The sequence below is a fragment of the Oryza glaberrima genome, chromosome 7 (assembly GCF_000147395.1).
Source record: "Oryza glaberrima chromosome 7, OglaRS2, whole genome shotgun sequence".
NCBI lineage: Eukaryota > Viridiplantae > Streptophyta > Magnoliopsida > Poales > Poaceae > Oryza > Oryza glaberrima.
Window position 1 is genome coordinate 18,703,519 of NC_068332.1, and position 26,750 is coordinate 18,730,268.

Below are 26,750 nucleotides of genomic sequence, written 5' to 3' on the forward strand. Positions count from 1 at the left end.
CATGAGGACCCACCTGTCAGCCACCTTGCCGAAGCTGGAGGCCTACTGGGCCGATCCAGGCCGAACCCTGGCGGCGCCCAGTCAGGTCAGCCCTCCACGTGAACGTCCAGGATTGCTTCTCAATGACGGTTGTGAGGGTAAAATGGATATTTCGTATGCCAGTAACCATCATACCGACCCTATAAAAGGAGGAGCTCATTCACTCTCTCAACACACTCAAGCAAGCTCAATTCCTCTTCATACATTAGTATAGTAGTATAGTGCTAAGTGGAGTAGTATAGAATAGTGTTCAGAAGTCCTCGGAGTCTTCGGAAGAGTTTTCGGTATGGCTCGAGTAGCTCTTGTAATCTCTTCTGTAATACTTTCTGAATTAATGAAATACTCTTCTTTATATATCTTCGGTACTTTGCTTAGTCTAAGTACTGGTCTTACTTTATTTCTACTTTATGTTAATTGTGTGGATAGCCTACCAGAGAGGTGTAACGGTGCGGGTTTAATGTCTGACTTATCAGTTGCTCTATGTCGGGTGCACAGGTATAGAGTAGTATTTAGTAATGTAATCATGGTGCTTAGATTTTTAAATATCATTAATTGGGCATATATGCTGCGAGACAGTAGAGGTGGACCGCTGATGGTGACAGCTCAGTACAAGTATTCCTCCACGTTAGTATATATTTCTAAGACAAATTCCAGGGGAGGGTACTCCTCCGTATTTAGCCCCGGCTGGACGGCCATAATAGGTTGTCGTAAGAAACTCAACAACCCGGGGTGGTCTCTCGAAGTACCAGGAGGACACTGTTAGATGGTATTGGCCACATGATTGTACATTAATAGATGTAAACTAGGATTTGAGTGTATACTACAAGTAAAGGAATTTAGTGTTTTATATTTCTCCTTCCACTTAGGTAGACTTATTTTATTATGAGGATTGAATAGCTTCGCTTTGTGTCACTCTACCCATATATTATACTTAACCCATGTTTAGGCTTTGACAATTATAAGTAATATATGTATAAAGTGCATTAGCAAGGTTCACTCTTATTAAAAAATACGATACCTTGGAATACTTCTGGGTGAAATGCTATAATGGTATATCCGTGCGCGTGCGGATTACTTCTGTAATCATAAATATACCAAGACCATTTCTGGCGCCATTGCTGAAAATGAATATTTCTAGTAATGTCGTTAATAAATACCAACACAGGGGATAATCAAATCTTCATGGCAGAAGAGGATGTCCACAAGACAACATTTAGGTGTTCGGGGGCAATTGGCTTGTATGAATCAGTAGTAATGACTTTTGGGTTGAGATGCGCTGGCGCTACATATCGGAGGGCTATGAATTACATCTTCCATGACCTCATCAGCAGATTGATTTAAGTATATATTGACGATGTGGTGGTCAAATCAAAAGAAGCCAAAGAACATATAGCTGATTTACGCCAAGTGATTGAGCGAGAAAATATGGTTTGAAGATGAATCCTAATAAGTGTGCTTTCGGCGTATTGGCTGGGGAGTTCCTGGGTTTTTGATCCACGAAAGGGGAATTGAGGTCACAAAGAAGTGCATGGATGCCATCAAGAGCATTGAGCCCCCAGAGAATAAGAACAAATTACAATCGTTGGTCGGCAAGATTAACTTCATCAGAAGGTTCGTATCCAACCTGTCCGGGAGAATCGAGCCGTTCACGCTGCCGTTGAAGCAAATAGATGGTCAAGAGTTTGTATGGGGGGAGCAGCAAGAAGCGTGCAATATCAAGAGCTATTTAAGCTCCCCACTAGTCTTGACATTACCTCAGAAAGGAGTGCCCTTCAAGCTATATCTTTCAGCCAATGTGAAGTCTATCGGCTCGGTTCTAATACAGGAAGTTGACGGGAAGGAGAGAGCAATCTTTTACCTCAGCAAAAGACTTTTAGACGTTGAGACAAGGTACACTCCCGTAGAAAAGCTGTGTTTATGCCTGTACTTTTCATGTACAAAGTTGAGGCACTATTTACTTTCAAACGAGTGCGTCGTGGTTAGCAAAGCCGATGTGGTAAAGTACATGCTATCGGCTCCTGTTTTAAAAGGAAGAGTGGGGAAGTGTATTTTTGCCTTAACAAAGTTCGACCTCAGATATGAGTCGGCCAAAGCAGTGAAAGGACAAGCCATAGCCGACTTCATCGTTCAACACTGGAATAATTCGGTAGACTTGGTCGAATTGGTGCCTTGGACTTTGTTTTTCGACGATTTGGTATGCCGACATGGTTGTGGCATCGGCTTGGTTATCATATCCCCAAGGAGGGCGAATTTCGAATTTGCATTTACAATTAAGCCCTATTACACTAAAATCAGGTACAATACGAGGCGGTGCTCAAACTGCTACAGTTGTTAAAAGAAGTAGAAGCCGATGCCATTGAAATTATTGGAGATTCACAGCTAGTCATCAACCAATTGTCTGGAGATTATGAATGTAAAAACAATGTTCTAAGGGTATATTACGAAGAGTGCAAGGAACTTATGAAGAGCTTCAAGATAGTTACAATGAGGCACATTCCAGAGAGCAGTACGGTAGGGCCAACGACTTGGCTCAGGTAGCATCAGGATACGAGCCAATGACAAGAGACATCGAAGCTGAAGCCATGAGTCTGGAAGCTAATGATTGGAGAAGGGAAATCATCAAGTATCTAAAGAATCCTTCTCAATCTGCTTCAAGAAAGTTGAAGTACAAGGCCCTTAAATATGTATTGCTCGATGATGATCTATATTACAAGACAATTGATGGGGTTCTACTCAAGTGTTTAAACCTGGAAAAAGCCAAAGATGTCATCTGTGAAGTCCATGAGGACATTTGTGGAACTCATCAATCGGCTCACAAAATGAAGTGGTTACTCATAAGGGCTGGATATTTTTGCCCGAACATGCTAGAAGACTTCTTCAGATATTACAAGGTATGCCAAGATTGTCAGAAGTTTGGGGCTATTCAGAGAGCGCCGGCCTCGGTCATGAATCCTATCATCAAGCCATGGCCGTTCAGAGGATGGTGTATTGATATGATCGGCCAAATTAGCCCACATCAAGCAAAGGCATAAATATATCTTAGTGGCTACCGATTACTTCACGAAATGGGTCGAGGCCGTACCATTGAAGAAGGTGGATTCTGGGGATGCCATCAACATCGTCAAGGAACATATTATTTATCGATTTGGGATCCCACAGACATTGACCACAAATCAGGGTTCTATCTTTATATCCGATGAATTCGTACAGTTTGCTGACAGCATGGGAATTAAACTACTAAATTCATCCCCTTATTATGCACAAGCGAATGGACAAGCAGAGGCATCAAACAAAAGCTTGATCAAGTTGATAAAGAGAAAGATCGATGAACAGTTGAAGAAGTGCACGCGATGTTGGCAGACTCATTGTGGGCATGTCGGATGGCGCGCCATGAAGCTACCCAGGTGTCCCCTTATCAACTCGTATATGGACATGAGGCTGTTTTGCCCTGGGAAACTAACATCGGCTCTAGAAGGATTGCATTACAGAATGAATTGACAACCGACGAGTATAGGAGTCTGATGACCGATGAGTTAGAAGATTTGGCTCAAGTCAGGCTACGAGCTTTGGCAAAGATTAAGAAAGACAAGGATAGGATATCAAGGCATTACAACAAAAAGTTCGTGCCCAAAGCTTTTGACGAGGGTGAACTTATCTAGAAATTGATATTGCTGATAGGGACGAGAGATAATAAATTCGGCAAATGGTCACCTAATTGGGAAGAGCCTTTTCGTATGCATCGGTGCGTACCTAAAAACGCCTACCTGCTTGAAGGTCTGGATGGATAAGTTTATGGAAAAGCCCTCAATGAGAAATACCTGAAGAAGTACTACCCAAGCGAATGGATCAACTCGTAATCGGCTGACTTAGCCGATGCATAATATAGCCGATACAATACATATCGTCTGGAGAAATGGCCGATGTTACACATCGTCCTTAGATGTTTATATAAAGTAAGATCATAAGGGAGTCAAGACGTTCAGAAGAAACAGTAGCAGACAAATCAATTACATGCCCAAGAATTTATGAATTGCCCCAATGGCGTGAAGGCGTTAGCCGTCGATCTTCGCAATGGTGTTGCGATCCTCGGCATTAGTCCTTGAGATTGGCCTTAGATATCTCTTCAACTCTGCAAAGTGCTTAATGGCCGTTTTGACTTTCAGGGCTTGCTCCTTTATTGCCTTCGGAAGATCGGCTAGTTTTTGTCGTTCCAGTGATATTTCGTGACGAGTTTTTGCTAGTTGAGCAAGGAGGGAGGATTCATTTTGCTTCAAGCCATTGAGTCTCTTCTGAGGAGTCTAGGCCAGCTAACAGTTAGTCCAGTTTAACTTTGTCTTCCGAAACTTGCTGGTGGCTAATTCAGAGGGTTGCTCCAAAGGATAATCTTTCCTGCCAATCAACCAGCTTTTGTTGTGCTCTCCAGAATTTAAAGGTATATTGTTCAAAATGCACAGCTAGGGAGATATCATCGACTAGGCCCTCAGGGATAAGATCTTGGATGTCAGCAAACTTAGACTTGACAGGACCACAATCCGCCACCAGTACATCTAAAGGGACATTGAGCCGATCGATCAGGTCTAGCAAGAGCGCTCTCAATTCATCTGAACCAGATGATCGAGCTTGGTTGGAAGCTTCTGCTCCGTCGTCTTCCAAGAATTGACGAATATTGAAGGAAAGCATGCCGGGAAGATCCTGAAGACGGGAAGATCCTGAAGAAATTTGAAGGTTAAAACAATTAAGCTGATATGACGGTGTAAGAGATTTATTATCACCTGAGGAGCAACATCAGTAGCGTTACTCGTGTCTCAGTATGATCATCCACAAAGGGGCCACGCATGTCGGCAGCAAAGTCATCGGCCGGGGGAAAAGATGAAGCCTTAACGGAGGACAATGAATTACTCGGTCCTAGCACGCCGACAGTTGGTGCTGGAGTCGCCTTCGTCTGAAAAGGAAGAAAAAAGATAGCTTCAATCAAAGGGAAAAGAGCCAAGGGTGTTGGTAATTCTTACGGTCACAGATAGAAATCCGCAATCACACGGATATACCGATGTAGCACTTCCCCTACGGAGTATTCCAAGGGTATCGAATCCAAGGAAACGTGTGTGGTCAAATCTTCTTCCGATTCATCCAAGAACACCAAGCAAACTATAGGCTAGGATAGAGAGGTTTACTAGTAAGAAACAGTGTCTAGGGAAAAGCTTAAGTTTAATACTTCAGGCACTGGCAACCCGTTGTTCCCAGCTGTCGCTTTACTACGTACCCGGACAGGGAGGACTTAAGTGATCTTGAGGGCTGTCACCACCTCTACACCTACCTTAAACGTACTGTGGGATACGCAGCAATTACTGGATAACAATTACCTAAACACCACATCTAAGCAATTAGTACCTACTTTAGTGTTAATAACTCACCAAAGCAATCACTATATTTTAGTTGATTATAGTGAACAATAATCTCGTATGCTATTTAGGAACTAACCAAGAGATAATTCTCACAAGATAAATCTAAATTACTCAGGAAGATAATTCTATTGAAATCAGAGTAATAAACAGAATAAAAGAATGAGAGAAGATTACCGACAACTCCGGAATTCTTCCGACTTCTTTTATTCTACTCTCTTCCCATTCTAGTATACAATATAGTACAATAGAGCCTCTTATAATTCAGCTCAAGCTTGAAAATGCGTGTGAGAGTGAAGGAGTGAAGCTACATATATAGAGGTAGGTATGACGGTTGGTGAAGAGGAATTGTCCGAAGTACCCTCCAACCGCCATCAGGAACACATCAGGAGTGTCCATTCCAAAGGGGAAGATCAACGGTGATCAGAGGGATTCGGCCGAACCCAGGCCTGGCCCAAGCCGCCCAACCAGCCTCCCCTTTAGCCCATCTTCTCCTTTCGTTCTACCTTATCCATTTCTGCAAGTTTTGGGCCGATTCTCTGAAGTTCACAACCAGTCCTTGCTCGAATAGATTTATCCTTCACTTCTAGTCTAATTTTCCTCCCAACTTCGGGGTTTATCATCTGCATACAAATATACACCAACACTTGTGGAATATGTGAGATTTAACACCTATCACTATGTTGGATGTTTTATTATCTGGTCTTTACGCAGATATTGGCAGTGTAGAATCGACATTTAATGACTGCCAACAAAGGGGAGGTGCCGAAAAAGAAGGTACCTTCATCTTTTTGACCGACGAAAGATGGTCAAGCACTGCATCAGTTAAGAGAGGACGAGTAACGGGACTCATGTCAGCCCCTTGAGCTTCGCTATTGGTTCCAGTATTCCGTTTCCTAGGAGGAAGGGTCTTGACCTTGGTTGCCACTTTCTTCGTGGGACGCTTGGGTTCGGAAGCAGCCGACGCGAACTCTGCAGGCCCCTGGTCCGGGAGCAGGGACTCCACCGGCGGGGAGCCTAAGCCGATGGTTGATTCAGCCAGAGTTAGCTCGTTGTTCACAAGAGCTTTCACGGCGGCATAGGCAATCGGCTGCCCGCTTACACTAATGGTCGGAGGGGGCTGCCCGAGGTCCTGGAGAGGAAACAGTATTTCAAATTCAGAAGGAAAGGAAAGTGAGACGGAGCTAAGGTTACCTGAGGACTAATGGAAGGGTTAATAATGGTAAGGTAGAAGGCATCCGGCCGATGAAAGATATGTCGATGCCACTCCAGCCACCAATTCGAGTAGTCTGCACTTGGGACCAGCAGAGTAGGAACAACAGGGATGGATGAGTCCAGAGATGGAGGTTCTAGGTTTAAGACTGCCTCCATTAGTTGTGCTGACGACACCACACCCCTAGCCTAAACCTTTTTGAAGAAATAGAGGTCTAGAGGGAGCCGCCCCAACCCGAATTGCCTGGCCGATACCATGGGGTGATAGAATTCATAAGAACTCTTGGAAAAGCGACATTGGATTACTCGCATTGGGAGGATACACGGTACGATAGCCAGCGGGAAGGCCTCTGTATGGTGTGGATGGAACTCATTGTTCAAGTTATCTAGCTCCAAATCTTCAGGCCAGATAAAACACTCCGGATCCTCATAAACATACCATGTTGACGCATCGCCCAGGAACTCGTCATAAAAATGCCTAAACAAGAGCTCGAAGGATTCGGCCGATAAATTGGAGCCGGCAAACATGAAGACAGCTTCGCCAAAGGATTTGCAGGGCCGTTTTTTCTTCATCCTCATCCAGAGAAGGGAATTCAAATCCGCCAAGGTCTCAAGGAGTAAGGGAATTAACGGCATACAAGTTGAGCCACAACTGAGCAAACCACCAGGGACCCCCATGTTTCACTGTCTGATTCATCAACTTGAACACCACGTGATTCAGGGTCTGATAAACAGCCTCAAACAGGTATTTGCCAAGAGGGATCGGCCGCTCCTCATGGATAGCATGCGTCAAATGGAGAGAGTTGGACGTCATGCCACACATTGCGCCGCAGAAAATAAACTTCTCCAACCAGAGATTAAGAAAAGTGATGTGCTCTTCATCCATGACTGGTCCGGTGCCTTGATACTTGGTCACGTAGCCAGACCACCCGCCGCCACCTTTTCCCTTGATCTGAAGGTCAACAGTCGCTTTCAAACCAACAGGGTTGGCCGATGAAGCAATGTCCAAGCCAGTCAGCATCTTGACGTCCAGGAGCGTTGGGGTCATGGGTCCGTGACCAAAGATAAAAGCGTTGAGGGTATTGGACCACAAGTAAGTTGCAGCCGATAGCATGGACTCATTCTTCGGCATATCGGCCAAAGAGAGCTAGAGACACTAGTATATGCCGGTCTTTTTTTCAGGTTGCCTGTTTAACGGCCGACATCCTTTCAAACCAACCCCTCCACTCGTCAAGCTTTGCCAAAGGCCAAGACCTGAAGACATTTGGCTAGCTTTTGAGCTCCGGCTTCGACTCCCTGAAAAGGATCCTGTTTGACTCGACATTGATAAACGAGATAGGATCCGGATTGCCCATCGAACCAAGGAAGTGAGAGTTCTTGGTATGCTGGACAGGAATCAGTATTTGGTCCCTAGGTGCTGAAGGATAGAAGAAAAAGAGGGGTGAAAAAACTGTTGCAACCTACGAAAGGGGAAAAATCAAAACTACGAGCTGGCCAAAAAAGGCTTACCTCGGGGATGTTGGAGAAGGACGCCATCGGTGAAGCTTGAAGGAAGCGGTCACCCAGAGATCAACCGGAAAATGATTATTGATCCAGGGTTTTGAACGGCGGCAAAGATGGCGAAGGAAGGAGGTAACGTTGTTTATAAGGCCAACGGTCGGTGAGGGAGGCCCCAAAGATTCGCGAAGATTGGTTAGGATAAATCCCACCGGCGAAATTTAGGGGGCATGTGTTAACAGCGAAATTTGGTATCAAGCTCGGATGGGAGAAAAAGACCGAGATAGACCTGGTGTTGAGAGCATAAATGAAATCAAGATTGAATCGCGTATCGGCTGAGAATTGGGGATCACATCGGTTGTATCGACTGAGAGAGAGGATTGGGGATCACATCGGCTTGAGATAAAGGTTGGAGGATGACTTGGTCAGAGGGGCCGAGGGCTAATTTGGCCGATACGACACGACCTGGGCCCGGTACTGGCCCGATTTAGCTGAGGAACTGTCCTCTACGTGAGGAACTTGGCAAGAAGATACCACAACACGAGGCACCCAATGCTCCTCTTTAAACTCGATATAACAAAGGCCTTCGACTCGGTATGTTGGGATTATCTAGGGACTTAGGCATATTTTTGCTTATGCAAGATAGCTCGCAATAAAAATGCCCAATAGTTAAATATTTTATTATTATTGATGATTTTTTTCTAAGTCACAAGGTTGTTTGGGTTTATTGAGAATAAATGATTATATACAATATCATTATTCTTTGGCCATGTAAGTGTGCTCAAATCTTTAATAAGGACCAGTATTATGGCTTTGGCTGATTATATACATGGTCATTTTGGCGGTTGGTGAACCTATTATGAGTTTATTTACTCGAGTTTATATACCAAAAATGCCATATATCTTATAATATTTACTTAAAGCGGATGGTAAATCCATTTTGAGTATATGTTACTCGGATTGCATGCCACATATGCTTTTGATTTAATAAAGCGATAGGTATGATCACTTTGGTGATTACATTCAAAAAAACCACTCTGTTGGTTATGTTTATTTATCCTTGACTATATGTCTAGTTTATTCAACTAATCACATAATCGGGGGCTACACCTATTAGGTGCATCTAGTCGATGCACCTAATGCTTTTATTTCAGCCATCACAGCCTTTGATTCAAGCACTCGGGAGACCAAGGCAGAGATAATTGAAGTATTCGGAATTTCTCTTTAATGATTCGGGAGAAGATTATTTCATCGACTGTGAAGGTCTCACGGGCTACTCTGGAGATTATAGGTACCATATACCCACGTGGCATGGATATCCGACTGGTTACAAGGGATACCTTATATGCATAGAATATATTTAGTAAAGGACTTGGGTATTATGTTAACTTGTGTATCAAGGAAATATCACGTAGTCCTAGTTGAATACAACTGTAATATATCTGTAGGCCGAGTCCGGAAGGCATATGGCTTGTACATTGTAATCTCGGCCCCTCCCCTATATAAAGAGGGGTCCGGGCGCCTCTTGGGGCAAATAGCTTTTCTCTTAGATCATCAGATCAATAACAAACTCGACGGAATATTTACCCGAACAGGAGTAGGGTATTACTTCTCATTGTCTTCTAACCCATCCACTTTTCTAGCTTGATTGCCACCCCCTTTTATATTGCCGAAATCTTGTTTCGACACTACTGAAATGTTGAAAACTTCAAAATCAAAACAAAAAACAAAAGTAGTCAAATTGTGAAACTCTCAACTCAAAATGGAAACTTTCAAGTCAAAATTTGATAACTTTCGACTCAAATTTTGAAAACTTTCGACTAAATAAATTTCAAAACCTTTCAACTCAAATTTTGAAATCTTTCAGCTACAAATTTAAAACTTTCAACTACTTTTTTAAAAATTTTCTAACTAAATTATATCTATACCTAATAAAAAAATTTGTAAGGCTTCTTGGTTTTTTTTTCATCGCCCAACTCTTGCTCGCATGCACATTTTTGTCCACATCCCTGTCCGCTTTGTCCGATTGGGATTCACCATTGCCCTCCACGTTAGTCCTGGACTCTGAATCGAATGCAATAATCGCAATAAAATCAACTAGGAGGGATCCACGGGATTGATAGTTTGAAGCCCACATAATCGAGCAAATCACAAAACAATACATAATATCAAACCTTGATTTCGTCATGCCCCATGACAATGATGGCTCTGTGTGGCAAACGAAGATGCTCCATGGCTGTGATGGTATCAAGCCCAAAGCCGCGTCGGGGAGGTCGTGCCCCCACTCCCAGGCTCGCCTTCCACTGGATCCGGCGAGGAGGAAAAAGAACAGGAATCCAATGGTCCAAGGGCTGAAGAGAGTAGGAAACGACACGATGATTGTGGGCGCCAGATGGCAATGAAAAGAAAGATGGAAACGATGAACATACCTCGACCACTCCGAATCTGCGCTGCTACCCATGTGTGCCGCCGTCATCAAGGGCATCGCTTTGATCTGCCAGTCTGCCACCCCACCTCAACATCCGTCTCCTCGTTGCCAGCAAGGAGAAGAGGGCCACCGGCCAGGGAGGAGTAGAGGACGGATCCCGACGAGCTCTCGCGTCGCCGTCATCAAGCTCGTCATCTGACAAAAGGAGGACAGTGATGACAACGGAAGATGGCGAGAGGACAGACACAACACCGACGGCTCAAGATGCGCCGTCGGTGAGGCCACTCCACCGTCCCCACGATGCTGCCATCATGGGACCCTCCGCTAATGTTTTGTGCCGCACCGCTCCTGAGAGGACGGACCTCGACGGTTCACGCCGCCGACGGTTCCCTCTCTGTTAGAAAATACAATTTAGAAATAGCTGAAATTTTAAATTAAAAAAAAGAATATTGGAATAGCAGACTAGAGTCCGCCGGTAACAATTTAGAATTAATGAAAATCTGATATTAAAAATAAGAGAAATTAAATTTGTAGTCCATATAGAAATGCAATTAAGAAATAACTAAAATTCAAAATTAAAAAAAGAATATCGAAAGAAGAGTATAGAGTTCATATAGAAATATAATTTAGAAATAATTAAAATTCGGAATTAAAAAATAAAGAATATTAGAAGATGAGCATAGAGTCCATATATAAATACAATTTAGAAATAATAGAAATTCAAAATTAAAAAAAAAAGAATATTAGAAGAAAAGTATAGAGTCCATATAGGAATTTAGAATTAACTAAAATTTGGATTAAAAATAATAAAATTAAAAGTAGAGTTTAGAGTCCATATAGAAATACAATTTACAAATAACTAAAATTCGAAATTAAAAATATGGGAAGAAGAGCCTAGCTAGAGTCCATATAGGAATACAATTTAGAAGTAATTGAAATTTGAAATTAAAAAATAAAGAGTATTGAAAGATGAGTGTAGAGTCCTCGTATAAATACAATTAGAAATAACGAAAATTCAGAATTAAAAAAAATAATATTGGGAAAATTCAGAATTAAAAATAAATAATATTGCTAGAAGAGCCTAGAGTCTTTACAAATAACAAAAATTTGAAATTAAAAAATAAGGAATATTGAAAGACGAGCCTAGAGTCCATATATGAATACAATTTAGAAATAACTAAAAATTAATATTAAAAATAATTAATAACTATCACGTATATACAATATAGAATGAATATTACACATTGGTAGTTTTGGTAAAGTTAATGCAAAATTTAAAATTATAGTCATTTTATAGAACATCTATTATGAGCGCAGCGCGTTTCTATTATTCCGAGCACCAAACATGTATTAGTACAGGCCCACCATACCCCACGTCCCATCAACCTGCTCCCGCCGTTATCGGAGTAAACGATTTACTTCAATAATAAAAACAACTTCCCTGCTTCCGATCCCACCCCACGTCCCGCATCGTGATCCCACCATTATCGGAGTAAATGATTTACTTTGATAAAAACAACTTCTCTGCTTCCGGTATATATTCTATTTTTTCCCGTACCCAACCAACCACTCTCACCCCCACTTTATTTTTTTCGGGATCTGAATCGATCCACCATCCTAGCCCACAGATCGGTAATGCACCATGAAGGAGGGCGACACCGTGCCGGTTGACGGCGGTGGCCGGCGGCGGTTAAGGCGAAGGCACAGCTTCGTCTCTGCCGGACGTCGGGCATTACCTTAACCAGCAAGGAGGAGTTCACCTGGCCCAAGAGCAACAACCAGCGGATGCTCCACGTCGGCGACATTGATAGAACAAGCAAGGAAATGACACTCTGATTTGCATCTGCATACTCTCCTTCACCTTCGCGCATGAAACCCTAATTTCCAATATTACCTGATCTCAATTGATAGGCTTCACAAGTCCTACATTTGCACATCGTGCTCTATGTGGCTGGCTGCAGAGAATAGGAAAGAGTCCGCAAGTGATGGAGGTTCTTTGCTATTTTTCTTTCGCTTTTCATCTCTATGACATGAATGAGTGTTTTTGTATTTTTTTTCGTGCTTGCTAGATGATGGATAGCTGCTACTGTGCAACGCCACGCTCATCTCTATAGCACACCGCTACATCCTTCCAACCGCTCGCCACCCGGTTACACTCTCCACTACTAGTCAAAAGACACAAACCATCCTCTCCATCCTTATAGTAAGATCCAACAAAGCCACCAGGATCCCAGCTTCACGATGGATTTTTGGCTGAATCACTTTTTCTTTTCTAGCTTGATTCACCTGTGAGTAATTTTATCACTTGTGTGTGATTGAGCCTGTATTTTTTTCATTCGTACGACCATTTTGTGACACAGATCAACAATACTCTTAGTATTAGTTTTTACTCATATATTGTATATTAAACACATCAATAAACATATTACTACACGGTGGCTACAAGATCATGGCTATATTGAGAGGAGGTGGTAATTGTTTTACTCACAGACCACGAAATCTAAACAATATTTATAATATTGGTAAAATAATTACTAGCGTTGTAAGCTGGTAGTAATTCTCTTACTATCATCTAGGTATGGTGTCGTACAATGTGAAGGCATTCATGCCAATAAATTTGTTACTTTTAAATGAGCAGATGTGGGAGACTGAGAGTAAATGAAAAACTCCAGAGAGTAAATTCATTACTTCGAAACGTGGGGAGATACTAGAAAAACGGAAAACTCGGAAATAGAAACTAGATAGTAAATATTTTACTAAAACGCGAAAACTGAAAAACTAAATACAAGGAAGATGGTTAATATTTTACCAGGCTCTTCGATAAAGAGCGGATGAGATGGAAAAGAGAAAAAAGAAACACGCAATGTGGGGTGGTAAAAAACGAAAAAAAAGAACTACCGGACAGAGGGAGCGTTGTGCGGCGCTCGAACTAATATTTCACACGCAGTGCACGGATTAGCGCTACCAGTCATTATAATATATTTTAATAATAAATTGAGAAAATATATATGCTATTATATGATAGAAAATATAATGATACTAGCCGCGTAATTTGCGCGGACCACCATGCTAGTTGTAATAATGATAACTGATGCTAATTATCATAATTAGCAGCGCGCCGCTAATTAGGACAGACCGCTAGCGCGAGGGCCATGGGGAGAGCACGGCTGTAATAGTTAATTAAGCAGGTGGTGCGTGCCCACTATGAACCCCCTATACATAACCTGTATTTGGTTTTGTGGATGTTGTGCTTTATGCTACACGAATCTCAGAACATGTATGGACAGCTGGCATCAATGGCGGATTTGCCATGGTCGGCGGGGTCTCGATCCCCTACTACCGACGTTGCAATCATGGGAGCCCCTATTAATAAGCCCTCACTAAAATTTGTTGCCATACATGTATTATAGGAGGGGGTTATAATTTTGTATAGTTTGTTCAGTCCCTACTATTAGTTCTTCTTGGATCCACCCTTGGCTGGCATACTGCGTGTATAAAACCCGGTCCTGGTGATGAAGAAATAAAATCGATCCTTATTTGTGCTGTCGTGAGAGGAGAGGAGAGGGTTGTCAACCGTGAGAATTGCTACCTGCTGCTTACTCCCACTGCATGCCATGGCCGGATGGTAGCAGCTACCAGCTGCTGCTGTATCGGGGTAGGCGGATCACATTGGCAAGTTTGGTAGAGCTAAGAAGAGATGGCCGACGTCACGTTTGGCGCCGTGAAATTGGTGCTGGGCCTCATCCAGGATGAGGCCCGGCTGCTCAGCGGCGTCCGTGAGGACCTGCGCTTCATCATGCAAGAGATGGAGAGCATGAACAACGTGCTCCGCCACCTCGTGGCAAACAAGGGGAGTGCCGCCGCTGACTACCAGCTCCGTCCGTGGATGAAGCAGATCATGGAACTCGCCTTCGACTCCAAAAACTGCGTCGAGCTCTACACGCAGTCCGGTGGCGGGCACTGTGGTTGGCTGCCCTGGACAATGGTAGCTCGCCACCGGGTCGTCACCCGGATCCGCGAGCTCAAGATCCAGGCGCGCGAAATCAGCGAGCGGCAGGCAAGGTACCACATTGCTGGTGTTGCTCATGCCCAGCAGATGGACGCGACCACCACAATAGAGCGCTGGGATGCTAGTGTGCCCAACCAGAGTCGCGCCTGGGCCGGCAGCTCTAACAACCCATCCCGGCGTGCCATACTCCACGACGGCTGGTTTGGCGACTACATCAGCGTGGATGAGGCTCTCTCGCGGCTCAACCCGTTCACGCTAGACCGTTACGAGGTAGAGCCACCGGCGCTGTTGGACAGCGATGACGAGCAGCAGCCACGGCCTCAGTTGAACAGCGACGGTGGCAAGGAGCAGCCCCTAGCGCCGCAGTCGGATGGCAGAAACAAGGAGCAGCTGCCGCCTCCCCAATCCGGAGGCGGCAATGGCATCAAGCAGCAGCAGCCACTGCCTCCGCAGTCAGATGGAGGCGACAAGGAGCAGCCGCCTCCTTCGCTGTCGGATGGTAGCGACAAGGACCAGCCGCTTCCTCCCGACTGCGGCGTCAAGCGGCAGCTGCCGCCCCAGTCGGACGGTGATGACAAGCAGCAGCCGCCGCCCCAGTTAGACGGCAGCGATCAGCCACCGCCGCCGCAGCCGGATGGAGGCGACACGGAGCAGCAGCCGCCTCAGTCAGACGGCGGCGATAAGAAGCAGAAGCATATTAGAGTCGTCACAATCAGTGTGCAAGACGGCACGGATGAAGCTGTTGCTGCAGAGGCCGTGATCGAGCGTTTCAAGAGCCGCTGGGCACGGCGGGGACTCTGGTCGCAGCAGCTCTGCCTCCACGTTTCTGTCCATCGGCCTCCGATTCTCTCGGAGATTACAAAGGTCATGGTTGAAAAGCTGAAAGAGAAGGAGGATGATGAGACGAAGAATGAGGCGGAAGACAGGGAGTGGCTTGGCGATAAATTGAAAGATGAAGATGTGCTGCTTGTTCTTTCCGGTTTTAATTACCCAAAGTTATGGAACCAGGTTCTGGATTTGCTGACCTCGATGAGCTGCTCTGACTGTGCAGTAGTACTCTGCACAAACGATAGTAAGATGGCAAAATATTGCTGCAGCAATGACTCTGCCAACGATGGGCCTCAGATAATCTACTCTCTCGTTGATATTTACCTCAACAGAGCGCTCGCCCTGCTTTCCCACAGCTACGGATACGAGGAAGGACACTTGAAAGAAATTCTGCGCAACATCCTCGCCAAGTGTTGCCTTGATGTCTTCTGCATGAAGATGCTCCTCCATGCCCTCTACTACAATCCTGACATGACGGAACACCAACTGCAGTTCCTGAATATAAGCCTTGGTAAAGAATTTACAGATCATGGGAGACAGGACCGAATAATGGCCTTCTGCTACCAAGCACTGCCAAATAGTTACAAGAACTGCTTATGGTATTCAACCATTTTCGCCCGTGGAAGCGGCGTCCGAAGGGCAAGTTTAATAAGACGATGGATTGCCCAAGGCTTGATAGCCCAAGTGAACCAGTCAAGTGCAGAGGACGAAGCCGGGCACTGTTTCGAAGCCATGAACAGCCAGAAGCTTATTGTTTCTTCTGGTCTTAGTGGTACACGCAAGGTAAAGAGCTGCACCGTGCATCCAGTAGTTTCTGGCTTGATCAGCAGGGAGTCTTCGACAGTTGAGGACCTATTGCTCAACAACCAGCTGCCACTTGACTTGGATCTCCTCTACTCAATCCGGAACGGCATGCAACTCCATCCGGCAAACTCTAATATCAAAAAGTTCTTGAACTCACTTTCCAGCAGTTCAAGGTTGCTGCTGACAGTACTTGATTTGGAAGGTCGCAAGGGCCTCAAGGCAGGCGACCTCCATACCGTATGCAAGATTCATAAACTCAAGTATCTAAGTCTCCGGAACACAGATATTGCCCAACTGCCCAAGGAAATAGGTCAGCTCAAGCTCTTAGAGACACTTGACATCCGAGGAACAAGGGTACAAGTGTTCCACACGGCGCTACCAATGCTAAAGCACCTGCTTGCTGGTTGCATTATTGACTACCCAAAGGAAGACATCATCAAGTCCAAGGAATCATTCTCCACGGTTTCCATGCCTCGTGCTGTTGCAACTATGGAAAAGATGGAGATATTGTCCCGTGTCAAGGTTTCGAACAGTGCTAAAGAACTGAACAACATTGGTGACAAGCTCGAGCACCTAAAGAAGTTGGGTGTGGTTCTATCTGGCAAGAAAGCTAGCTTGATAGATTTGTTCCTTCAGGTTGACAAACTCCACAGATGTCTTCGGTCCTTATCAATCCGAATGGATCCACCAGGTAACTGGGATTCTATTGATGTTATTTTATTGAGACCTCCAAAGCTTCTGGAGAGCCTACACATCTGCAGCATCAGAAGCGGGTTGCCTCCCAGGATCAAGGAGCTCCATCAGCTTGCCAAGATAACTCTACGTGACACCTTTTTGAATCAGGGTGCCCTCGATGTACTTAGCATGCTCAAAGGCCTACGCTATCTCAGGCTTTGCTACCATTCATTCGCAGAAGGCGCTCTGAGCTTCGTGAAGTTTGTGGAACTTGTGGATCTTGTCATTGAAGATGATATTGTTAACAGTGTCGCCTTGGGTAATAATACTTATGGTGGAGACCCTGATAAACTTGAAAAGATGGTTTGGTCCTTCACTCACATGGAGGAGCTTTCAGGGGTCAGTACGCTGCAGAGTCTGACACACATCGAACTCAATGGGAGAACATGGCACCTACAGAATCTGGAAAAACTGAAAAGAGAAGTAGATGAATGTGGGATTACTTTCACGCTCAATCCACCTGAGAATGGCCAAGGATCAAGGCTGTAGGTGCTATCGTACCCCATAATCATCAATGCTGAGAAAGATGGAACTCCGTAATCCTGGGGAGTATTTCTAAATTCTACTACGGCTGCTTCTACTATGGAATAAAGATGTTTTTCCTCTTCCGTCTGTCATGTTGGACTGGTATTGCACCTTTATGTTTTGAGTGTTAATGGCAATCTCATATTGTAATATTGTTTCCATTGCTTTTAGTTTGGTTTAGTTGCATCCTGCATTTTATTTCTGCATGTATTAGCTCACTGGAAGTAGTCCGGGGTTATCGGAATTCAGTTGAGCCGTTAATTTCATTTTCTGTTAGGATGCTGAGCTGATCACTCCAAATGTGGGATGTCACGATTTGGTGGATAGGCGTTTAATCAGCATGCTTTGCATGTAAAATCCTCCAGCTTTGGAGAAGAGCAAAACAAAAAAAAAAGGAAAAAACAGAAAATGCTGCAGCTTCACGCAGCACAAAAACTTTTGCCTTCTGCTTTTTTTTTCAGTTTCGTCGGACATTTTATTCACGCACCACATAATCGTCAATGCTGAGAAATATGCGGGTTGTATTAATTAGATTTATCTGCATCCAGAAGAAAACATGTACATTTAATATAGTGATTTGAGATTGCTTAATGTGCTTCTTTTTTTAATCCAAAACATGTTTTACATATTTTGCATCAGCGTGCAAACGATTGTTGGGCTGAGCAATTTCTTTGGACTTAACTTATTTCCCCACAAGACAATGAGCATTCTTGAGCCTAACGTACGCGTTTTGAAAACTTAACACCAGTTGCTAGTTGTCCATTCCTAGAATAAACTGCACAAGAGGAGTATAGAGGAAGCAAGGCAGCATATAGGCCAGCAGCTGCTACCAGCGTGTGGTTGTAGTTACAGCTGATAGTAAAATGGAATTGGTAATCAACCGAAGAATAGTCGCGCTTCCTAGCTATCCCCATTCGAGAGAGTTGCCACGAAAAGGGACTCCTACCAATTAATAGCAGAAGATTTGCAATTCCTAAAGCCATCTCGCACCTTACTCCTATCCAAGTTACAGTTTTGCTGCCGCGCCATCGATCTCTCGCTCTCACCAGCAGAAAAGATAAGATAACATCATCCATTCGCTATCCCTCGCCAATCTAATCCCAAAAAGTGAAATCGCGACGTCTCGATGTTCAATTCGAAAAGCAGAACAACAATAATGCAGCTGAGGAGACGAACCTGCGGTGTGCTTCCCCCCCCCCCCCCCCCCCCCCCCCCCCTCTTTCGTCCAGCTAGGCGAGGTTCGACCCCGCGCGCGCGCGCGCGCGCAGCGCGGACCTCGGAGGCCCGGATCCGCCGTCACGGTGGGGGAGCTCGCCGCCTCGCCGGCGCCGCCGCCCTCAAACCCTTGCGCCGCCGGCCAATGCAGCCATCCTGGGCCCAAAACCGCCATGGATGACGAAAGGCGACAGGCCGAAGAACATTTGTTGGGCTGGCGGACGTGACGTAAGCGACGCCGGCCCACTTTTGGTCCTCCAGTCCTTTTACCTTCCCTCCTTTGTCTCGCCAACGCCATAGCATCAAACCGTGTAAAAAAAAAAGCCAAACATCCAACCACAGCATTGATTTTATAATAAAATAAATTAAAATGGTTCGTGTCAGAGCTCCTCTAGCGAGGAGACAAGACACCCCTTTTGAGTTTGATTAGGGTACAAGTTTTGAGCTCGGGTCACATATGAAAATTGACACAAAGAAGTATATAGATTCGGGTCGCATGGGTGCATAATACCATACTCCCGTGTGCTCTCTATGGATGATCAAAGTGGTTATAATATGAAAATGATGAGATATTCTAAGTGAGAGAGGATGAGTCCTTCACTGAGTCTAAAGTTAACTTAGCTATTCTAGTTGTTTGAATCATTTTTTCGGTGGCATAGATCCTCCTTTTATACGTAAAGGGAAATCCATAATGCCAATGCATGCACGCAGGAGTGAGACCCAGCCCCACTGAATTTGTTTGCTTGGTTTTGTCACTGTCCCTGCAAGTGAGCCGACTAGATGTGATGGACACACCTACTAACTGACAAGTGGAATAGAGATACAAAAACCTTCATCACGACTGTCACACGGGCCCACCTGTCAGCCACCGCAGCTAGTGTAAGGGGGCTCGTGAGGTAAACATCGAGGGCATGCCATGTTGCGCACCTTTTTTCTCCAGGGTGACATGGCGCATGAGGGACAACATGCACCGTCACGTCTCTCACATCGCTGGTGAGTTGTGCACAGGGATTTGTACCGCCCTGCAACTAATATGGAGTGACGGTATAAAGAAACCCACAGGATCTGTCAAATCCCCTTAACGGGAGTAGTATAGATGGCCATATGGCCCGAGGCCCACGGCCCGGCACGAAGCCCGCAATTTTGGCCCGGCCCAAGCACGGCCCGGCCCGACAGCCGGGCCGTGCCTGGGCTGCACCCTCAGCACGGTGGGCCAGCCTGGCACGGCCCGATCAAATAAAAAAATATAGGGACAAAAAATAGACTTATATAATCGTATAAGGCATCACTACAAGAATCTATTTAATCTGTGACGAAATTTTCGTGATGTTTTCAGAGATCGTCACGGATATGCAACTATGGTTACAAGGCCCATAATACCGTAACAGTTTATCGATTTCATCATAAACCGGCCCAAAACCTGTGACGTTATAGCAATTTCGTCACGATTTAAATACTTCAAAACCATATAAGAGAAATGTAAATTTTGTGAACAATGTTACTATCACTTTATCGGATAAAGAAAAATGACTAAAATAAAAGTTATAGATATTGATGAGTTATACAATTTTGTTGTTGATGACTTTTTCAGTTCAAATCATTTAGTATTTGAAAATGTTGTTTGCAGGTTTTCATAATTTAAAATTCAAATTCAAATTATTGAAACATATTCATATACCAAAATGACCAAAACAAAAGTTGTAGTATATTGATGATTTATACAACTTTGTTGTTGATGACTTTTTTAGTTGAAATCATTTAGTATTTGAAAATATTGTTTGAAATTTTCATAATTTGAAATTCAAATTCAAATTATTGAAACAGAGTCATATAGCAAAATGACCAAAACAAAAGTTGTAGAAATTGATGATTTATATAACTTTCTTGTTGATGACTTTTTTAGTTGAAATCATTTAGTATTTGAAAATATTGTTTGAAATTGTCATAATTTGAAATTCAAATTCAAATTATTGAAACAGAGTCATATAGCAAGATGACCAAAACAAAAGTTGTAGATATTGATGATTTATATAACTTTGTTGTTGATGACTTTTTCAGCTGAAATTATTTAGTATTTGAAAATGTTGTTTGAATTTGACATAATTTGAAATTCAAATTCAAATTATTGAAACAGAGTCATATAGCAAAATGACCAAAACAGAAGTTGTAGATATTGATGATTTATATAACTTTGTTGTTGATGACTTTTTCTGTTGAAATCGTTTAGTATTTGAAAATATTGTTTGAATTTGTCATAATTTGAAATTCAAATTTTATATAGGTCAATTAAACTCGGATGGAGAAATAACCAAAATAAAATTTGTAGACCTCAATAAGTTATATAACTTTGTTTTTGACAACATTTCCACGTAAGTTCATTTTATTATGATAAAATTCGATTCGAAGGTTTAATATTTTGAAATTAATTGAAAGGAGGGAGTCAATATGAACTTCTCGGGGAGGGATGAGCAAAAGGGCTAGCCCGTAACAGGCCTTTTGCTCCTCCCTCGCCGTGAAGTCCACCTAGCAACCCTCCTTTCAATTAATTTCAAAATATTAAACCTTCGAATCGAATTTTATCATACTAAATAACTTATGTGGAAAAAGTTGTCAAAAACAAAGTTGTATAACTTATTGAGATCTAGCTATTTTATTTTGGTTATTTCTCCATCCGAGTTTGATTGACCTATATAAAATTTGAATTTCAAATTATGACAAATTTAAATAACATTTTTAAATACTAAATGATTTCAACTGAAAAAGTCATCAACAATAAAGTTGTATAAGTCATCAATATCTACAACTTTTGTTTTGGTTATTTCACCATATGACTTTGTTTCAATAATTTGAATTTGAATTTCAAATTATGACAACTTCAAACAACATTTTGAAATACTAAATGATTTCAACTGAAAAAGTCATCAACAACCAAGTTGTATAACTCATCAATATCTATAACTTTTATTTTGGTTATTTCTTCATCCGATGAAGTAATAGTAATATTGTTTACAAAATTTACATATCTCTGTTATAGTCTACAAACTATACAAGAGATATGTACATTTTGTGAACAATGTTACAAATTACTTTGCCGGATAAAGAAATGACCCAAATAAAAGTTGTAGATCTTGATGAATTATACAACTTTTATATTGATGACTTTTCCAATTGAAATTATTTAGTATTTGGAAATGTTGTTTGAAGTTGTCAAATTTTAAAATTCAAATTCAAATTACTGAAACATAGTCATATAGCAAAATGACCAAAACAAAAGTTGTAGATATTGATGATTTATACAATTTTATTGTTGATGACTTTTTTAGTTGAAATCGTTTAGTATTTGAAAATATTGTTTGAAGTTGTCATAATTTGAAATTCAAATTTTATATAGGTCAATTAAACTCGGATGGAGGAATAACCAAAATAAAATTTGTAGACCTAAATAATTTATACAACTTTGTTTTCAACAACTTTTCGATGTAAGTTCGTTTAGTAGGATAAAATTCGATTCGAAGGTTTAATATTTAGAAATTAATTAAAAGGAGGGAAACAAAATGAACTTCTCGGCGAGGGATGAGCAAAAGGGCTGGCCCGTAACAGGCCTTTTGCTCCTCTCACCGAGAAGTCCATTTGGCCTCCCTCCTTCAATTAATTTTAAAATATTAAACCTTCGAATCGAATTTTATCATACTAAATGAACTTATGTGAAAACGTTGTCAAAAATAAAATTGTATAACTTATTGTGGTCTACCTATTTTATTTTGGTTATTTCTTCATCCGAATTTGATTGACCTATATAAAATTTGAATTTTAAATTATGACAACTTCAAATAACATTTTTGAATACTAAATGATTTCAACTGAAAAAGTCATCAACAACAAAGTTGTATAAATTATCAATATCTACAACTTTTGTTTCGGTCATTTTTCCATATGACTTTGTTTCAGTAATTTGAATTTGAATTTCAAATTATGACAACTTCAAACAATATTTTGAAATACTAAATGATTTCAACTGAAAAAGTCATCAACAATAAAGTTGTATAACTCATCAATATCTATAACTTTTATAACTTTTAGTTTGGTCATTTTTTCATCCGATAAAGTAATAATAATATTGTTCACAAAATTTACATATATCTTTTATAGTCTATAAACTATATAAGAGATATGTACATTTTGTGAACAATGTTACAAATCACTTTGCAGAATGAAGAAATGACCAAAATAAAAGTTATAGATCTTGATGAGTTATACAACTTTGATATTGATGAGTTTTCCAGTTGAAATAATTTAGTATTTGGAAATGTTGTTTGAAGTGTTTAGAATTTAAAATTCAAATTCAAATTATTTTAAACAGAGTCATATAGCAAAATGACCAAAACAAAAGTTGTAGATATTGATGATTTATATAACTTTGTTGTTGATGACTTTTTCAGTTGAAATCATTTAGTATTTAAAAATGTTTTTTAAATTTATCATAATTTGAAATTAAAATATTATATAGTTCAATCAAACTATATAATATTTTACAACTAGATAGAGAAATGACCAAAAGAAAAATGGTAGATCTAAATAAGTTCTACAACTTTGCATTTTACAACTTTTTCGTACGAGTTAATTTATTGTCATAAAAATCGATTCGAAATTTCCAATGAAAATTTTCCCTCCTCAACGCTTCAAAATTTTTCATCTTTCCTCCACCTCTCTCTCTCTCCCCCACCCCTCCCTGTCTCCCTGATATTTTACCCTTCTCACTCTTTTTCTTCCTCTCTCACTCTCTCTCCTCTCCCTCTCTTTCTCTTCCTCTCTCGGCGCCGAGCACGAGTGGGCGGCGTGCGCGTGCCGGCGGCTGGCGGCCGCCGCGTCGTCCCCGTCGCTCGGGCTGCCCCCTCCGCGGCGGCGCCGACCCCGATGATGAGTGGGCGGCGACGACAACGAGTGGGCGACGACGACGCGGGTGGTGGCGGCGGCGCCGACCCCGACGACGACGACGAGTGGGCGGCGATGCGGGCCTCGTCCCGCCCGGATCCGGAGGCGGGAGTGGGCGGCGGGAGCGGGGAATCCGGCGGCGGCGCGGCGGATCCAGCTCGGGCGCGGCGACGACGACCTCGGCGACGACAACGGCGCCGAGCGGTGAGTGCTCCTCTCCTCTTCCCTTCTCGTCTCTTCTATGCCTGCGAGGACGGTGCCTCATCGCCGTTGTCGCCATCGTCCCGCTGGCTGGCGCCGCCCTTTCCCCTCTCCCCATGGTGTCATCCTCTCCGATGCCGCCCCTTCCTCCTCTTCATCGGATGGGGTGAGGTGCTCAGCAGCGGCAACGAGCTCGACCTCGGTAGGCTGGGCAACGACGTAGACCTCGGTAGCAGCGCGGATTGAGCTGGAGGAAGGGGGCTTGCTCAATTCGATTTCCCGGGAGGGTGATGGGGTGCTTGCCAGATGAGTGGGGGTGTGTGAGTGGCACTGCGACGAAGCTGGTGCCTAGCTATGATCGAGTGAAAATTTGTATTAGTTGAAACCAGTTTTTTGGGTTAATACTTTCTCTGGTAGTACAAGCATTAAGATTCGATGGAAATATCAGGTGTTGATTCAGATTTCACCTTTGCATGCAATCCTAATTTTCTACTTCTGTGTTAGTAAAACTTATATAAGTGATATTACCATTTACTTGCAACAATCTATCAGTGTCAGACCTGAAATTGTTCAAGCTTGGCTCTTCAGTTCCAGCTGCACAATTTTTTTGTATGGGCTTTACTGATGATGTACTCAGTTGACACAATTGTACGATGGTTAAAAAAAGGCCTAGGTTATGATGTTAGACAGTTCATAATAAGATAAGGGAATTTGGTAGGAGTACAATTTACTATGCAAGAAACAGAGAATTTATGCTTGTTAATCCCTGTAGATCATTGAGCCATCACTTTGTTTTACAGCAGTAGCTTCGCTCAAGAAAATGTTTGCCTTTTACTGAAAGTTCTTTTGTCCTCGCAGTGCGACCATCATCACTGTAGTCATGCCCTTGTCAGGCGCATGGCTGAGGCCATCTGCATATGCTCCATGAACTCAAGCTCTGTCTGTCTCTGGTACAGGATGGATGTTGCTGGTCAAGGTAAGGCTGATGGTAAGGGAGGTTGGAGCCGACTGAGCTAAGTGCCTGTTCTCTGAAGCCTGACTTCACTTTGTTCACTATTCAAGATGGAACAACTGGGTTAACATATTACCTCTCTTCTGAAAATCTTAGCAGAATACTCAGGTTTCTGGTACATGTTTCGTAGAGTAATTTTACTTCATTGCTTATGCTACCCTTCACTTGTTCATAATTTTGCATCTCAAGCTTGTACGATAGTCTGAATGTCATTTGTTTGCATCTCAAGCTTCCCCAAATTACCTACACTGAGATATCACAAATCAGTTTCAGTCTTTTTCAGCTAGAAGTAAAAGATGCAGATCGTCTATGTTTTTTTTCATCATACTAGCTGTTGTACGATGGTCTGAATGTCATTTGTTCTTCTGTCGGTGCTACTGTTGAAGTATGGATGCTACCGAATCTATATTATGTTCCATGATTTTTCTTCCTAAATTATGTGCATGTTGTAAATGTTTAGTACAATTCAGGAGCAGAGAAACTGGCTGAACAGTTAAATTAAAAATATATAAATTTGCTGTTATTTATTATTCTACCCAACAGTTAGAATTACGCAATTATAATTACAGCCACTGCAAAAAACTAAACTGGCCAATCTATAATTACGCACGGCAAAGCCGTGCGACCTTCCTAGTTAGTACGGGTTACTTCTGAATATTTTAGTGCTTTTTTTATACTCTCAGCTGCTATACTACTAGGTGTCCATTGCAGCATTTTGACTGATCCGTGTTTCCTTTTTTTACCTTTCAGAAAACAAACGAGCTTCAGTTGAAATATTTCTCAAGGCAGCTGGGTACTTAGATGGTGCTATCCAGCACGCTCTCCCGAAGATATCGCCTGAAAAAAGGTGGTGTGCTTGCCCTCTCATTGTTTGATGAACAGCGTTCCATTTGTAATTAGTGCTCCATACCACGCTGACCAACACACGGCCGCGAGAGAAGAGGCAAACCACGCGATCAGCACCACACTTTCTTCATTCAATTTAGCTATAAAATCTTTCCATAACTCAAAGAAAAGACGCCTAAAAATCATTCAGGGCTCTTGGTATCCTTATTGTTACTAACTGCCATTTCGTGTAGGAAAGGTCTTCCTGTGGACCTAGCTGAAGGAATCCTGAAAGCTATCTGCATGCAAGCTCAGGGTCAAGTAAAGCCTTTCTCCCGCTGCCTCCTTTTTTTTCTAGGTGAATCTTTCTTTCAAACAGCTAGAAATCACATGACTCATGTAAATAGCAGTTGAAATGTCCATTTCTCATAACATCATAGTAATATGATATAATCCAAATTCATAACTTTTGCGTACATGCTAGTTTTTGTGGCTTTTATGTCTGAAGAACATCTGGAATTGCAATAGATGGAATCATCCTTTCTGCTTTGAAAGTTGCAGTCCACATTTAGATCTTTTTTAGATCTTACAGCATGTATATTAGTGAAAAATGTGAAAGAATTGAAAAAAAACTGCAATCTTCCATTCTTTGAGAATGAACTCTCATTTTGCACTCCATTTGCTAAAAGAATCTTTTGTTTACTTTGCAGATATGGAAGATCAATTTCTCAAATAGCTTGGTTTTGCTACACAAATTTTTGTTGCTTGTTGTAGAACTATTGTTTGATTCTAGAAGCAGAGATGAATTCTTTTGAATATGAGATTGTATAATTTATTAGGTTGAATCTGAGATGAACTATTGTTTGAATTCTGTTGTATTCTGATTGTATCTGTTATTATTTGGATCTGAGATGGTATTTGTCATTAGGTTTGAATCTAAGATGTTATGAGAAATTGGATTGAATTTGGTGGGCTCAAATTTAATGGGCCTGTTTAGTGGGCTTTGATCTGATAGTTGGGTTGACAAAATGGGCTAGTTTTAAAATGGGTCTAGTTCTGAAATGGACCTATTTTAAAATGGGCTAGTTA

At 42.3% G+C, this 26,750-nt stretch overlaps 2 protein-coding genes across 5 annotated transcripts; both read left to right on the forward strand.

Moving 5' to 3' along the window:
- Positions 1-13,648: 13,648 nt before the first annotated feature.
- LOC127778634 (disease resistance protein PIK6-NP-like) lies at positions 13,649-18,042 on the forward strand. Its single transcript, XM_052305255.1, has one exon. The coding sequence runs from the start codon at positions 14,273-14,275 to the stop codon at positions 17,438-17,440; it is 3,168 nt and encodes a 1,055-aa protein (XP_052161215.1). The 5' UTR covers positions 13,649-14,272; the 3' UTR covers positions 17,441-18,042.
- Positions 18,043-23,445: 5,403 nt separating this feature from the next.
- Positions 23,446-26,571, forward strand: LOC127780707 (uncharacterized). Of its 4 annotated transcripts, none has more exons than XM_052307664.1 (5): positions 23,446-23,827; positions 24,683-24,812; positions 25,587-25,683; positions 25,916-26,019; positions 26,372-26,571. In XM_052307664.1, the coding sequence occupies exons 1-5, from the start codon at positions 23,606-23,608 to the stop codon at positions 26,395-26,397; spliced, it is 579 nt and encodes a 192-aa protein (XP_052163624.1). In that variant the 5' UTR covers positions 23,446-23,605; the 3' UTR covers positions 26,398-26,571. The 4 variants fall into 4 exon arrangements, 3 of the variants coding, with proteins under 3 accessions (XP_052163624.1, XP_052163622.1, XP_052163623.1); XM_052307662.1 differs by having other exon boundaries at positions 23,449-23,827; positions 25,916-25,982; XM_052307663.1 differs by having other exon boundaries at positions 23,449-23,827; positions 24,683-24,800; positions 25,916-25,982.
- Positions 26,572-26,750: the final 179 nt, after the last annotated feature.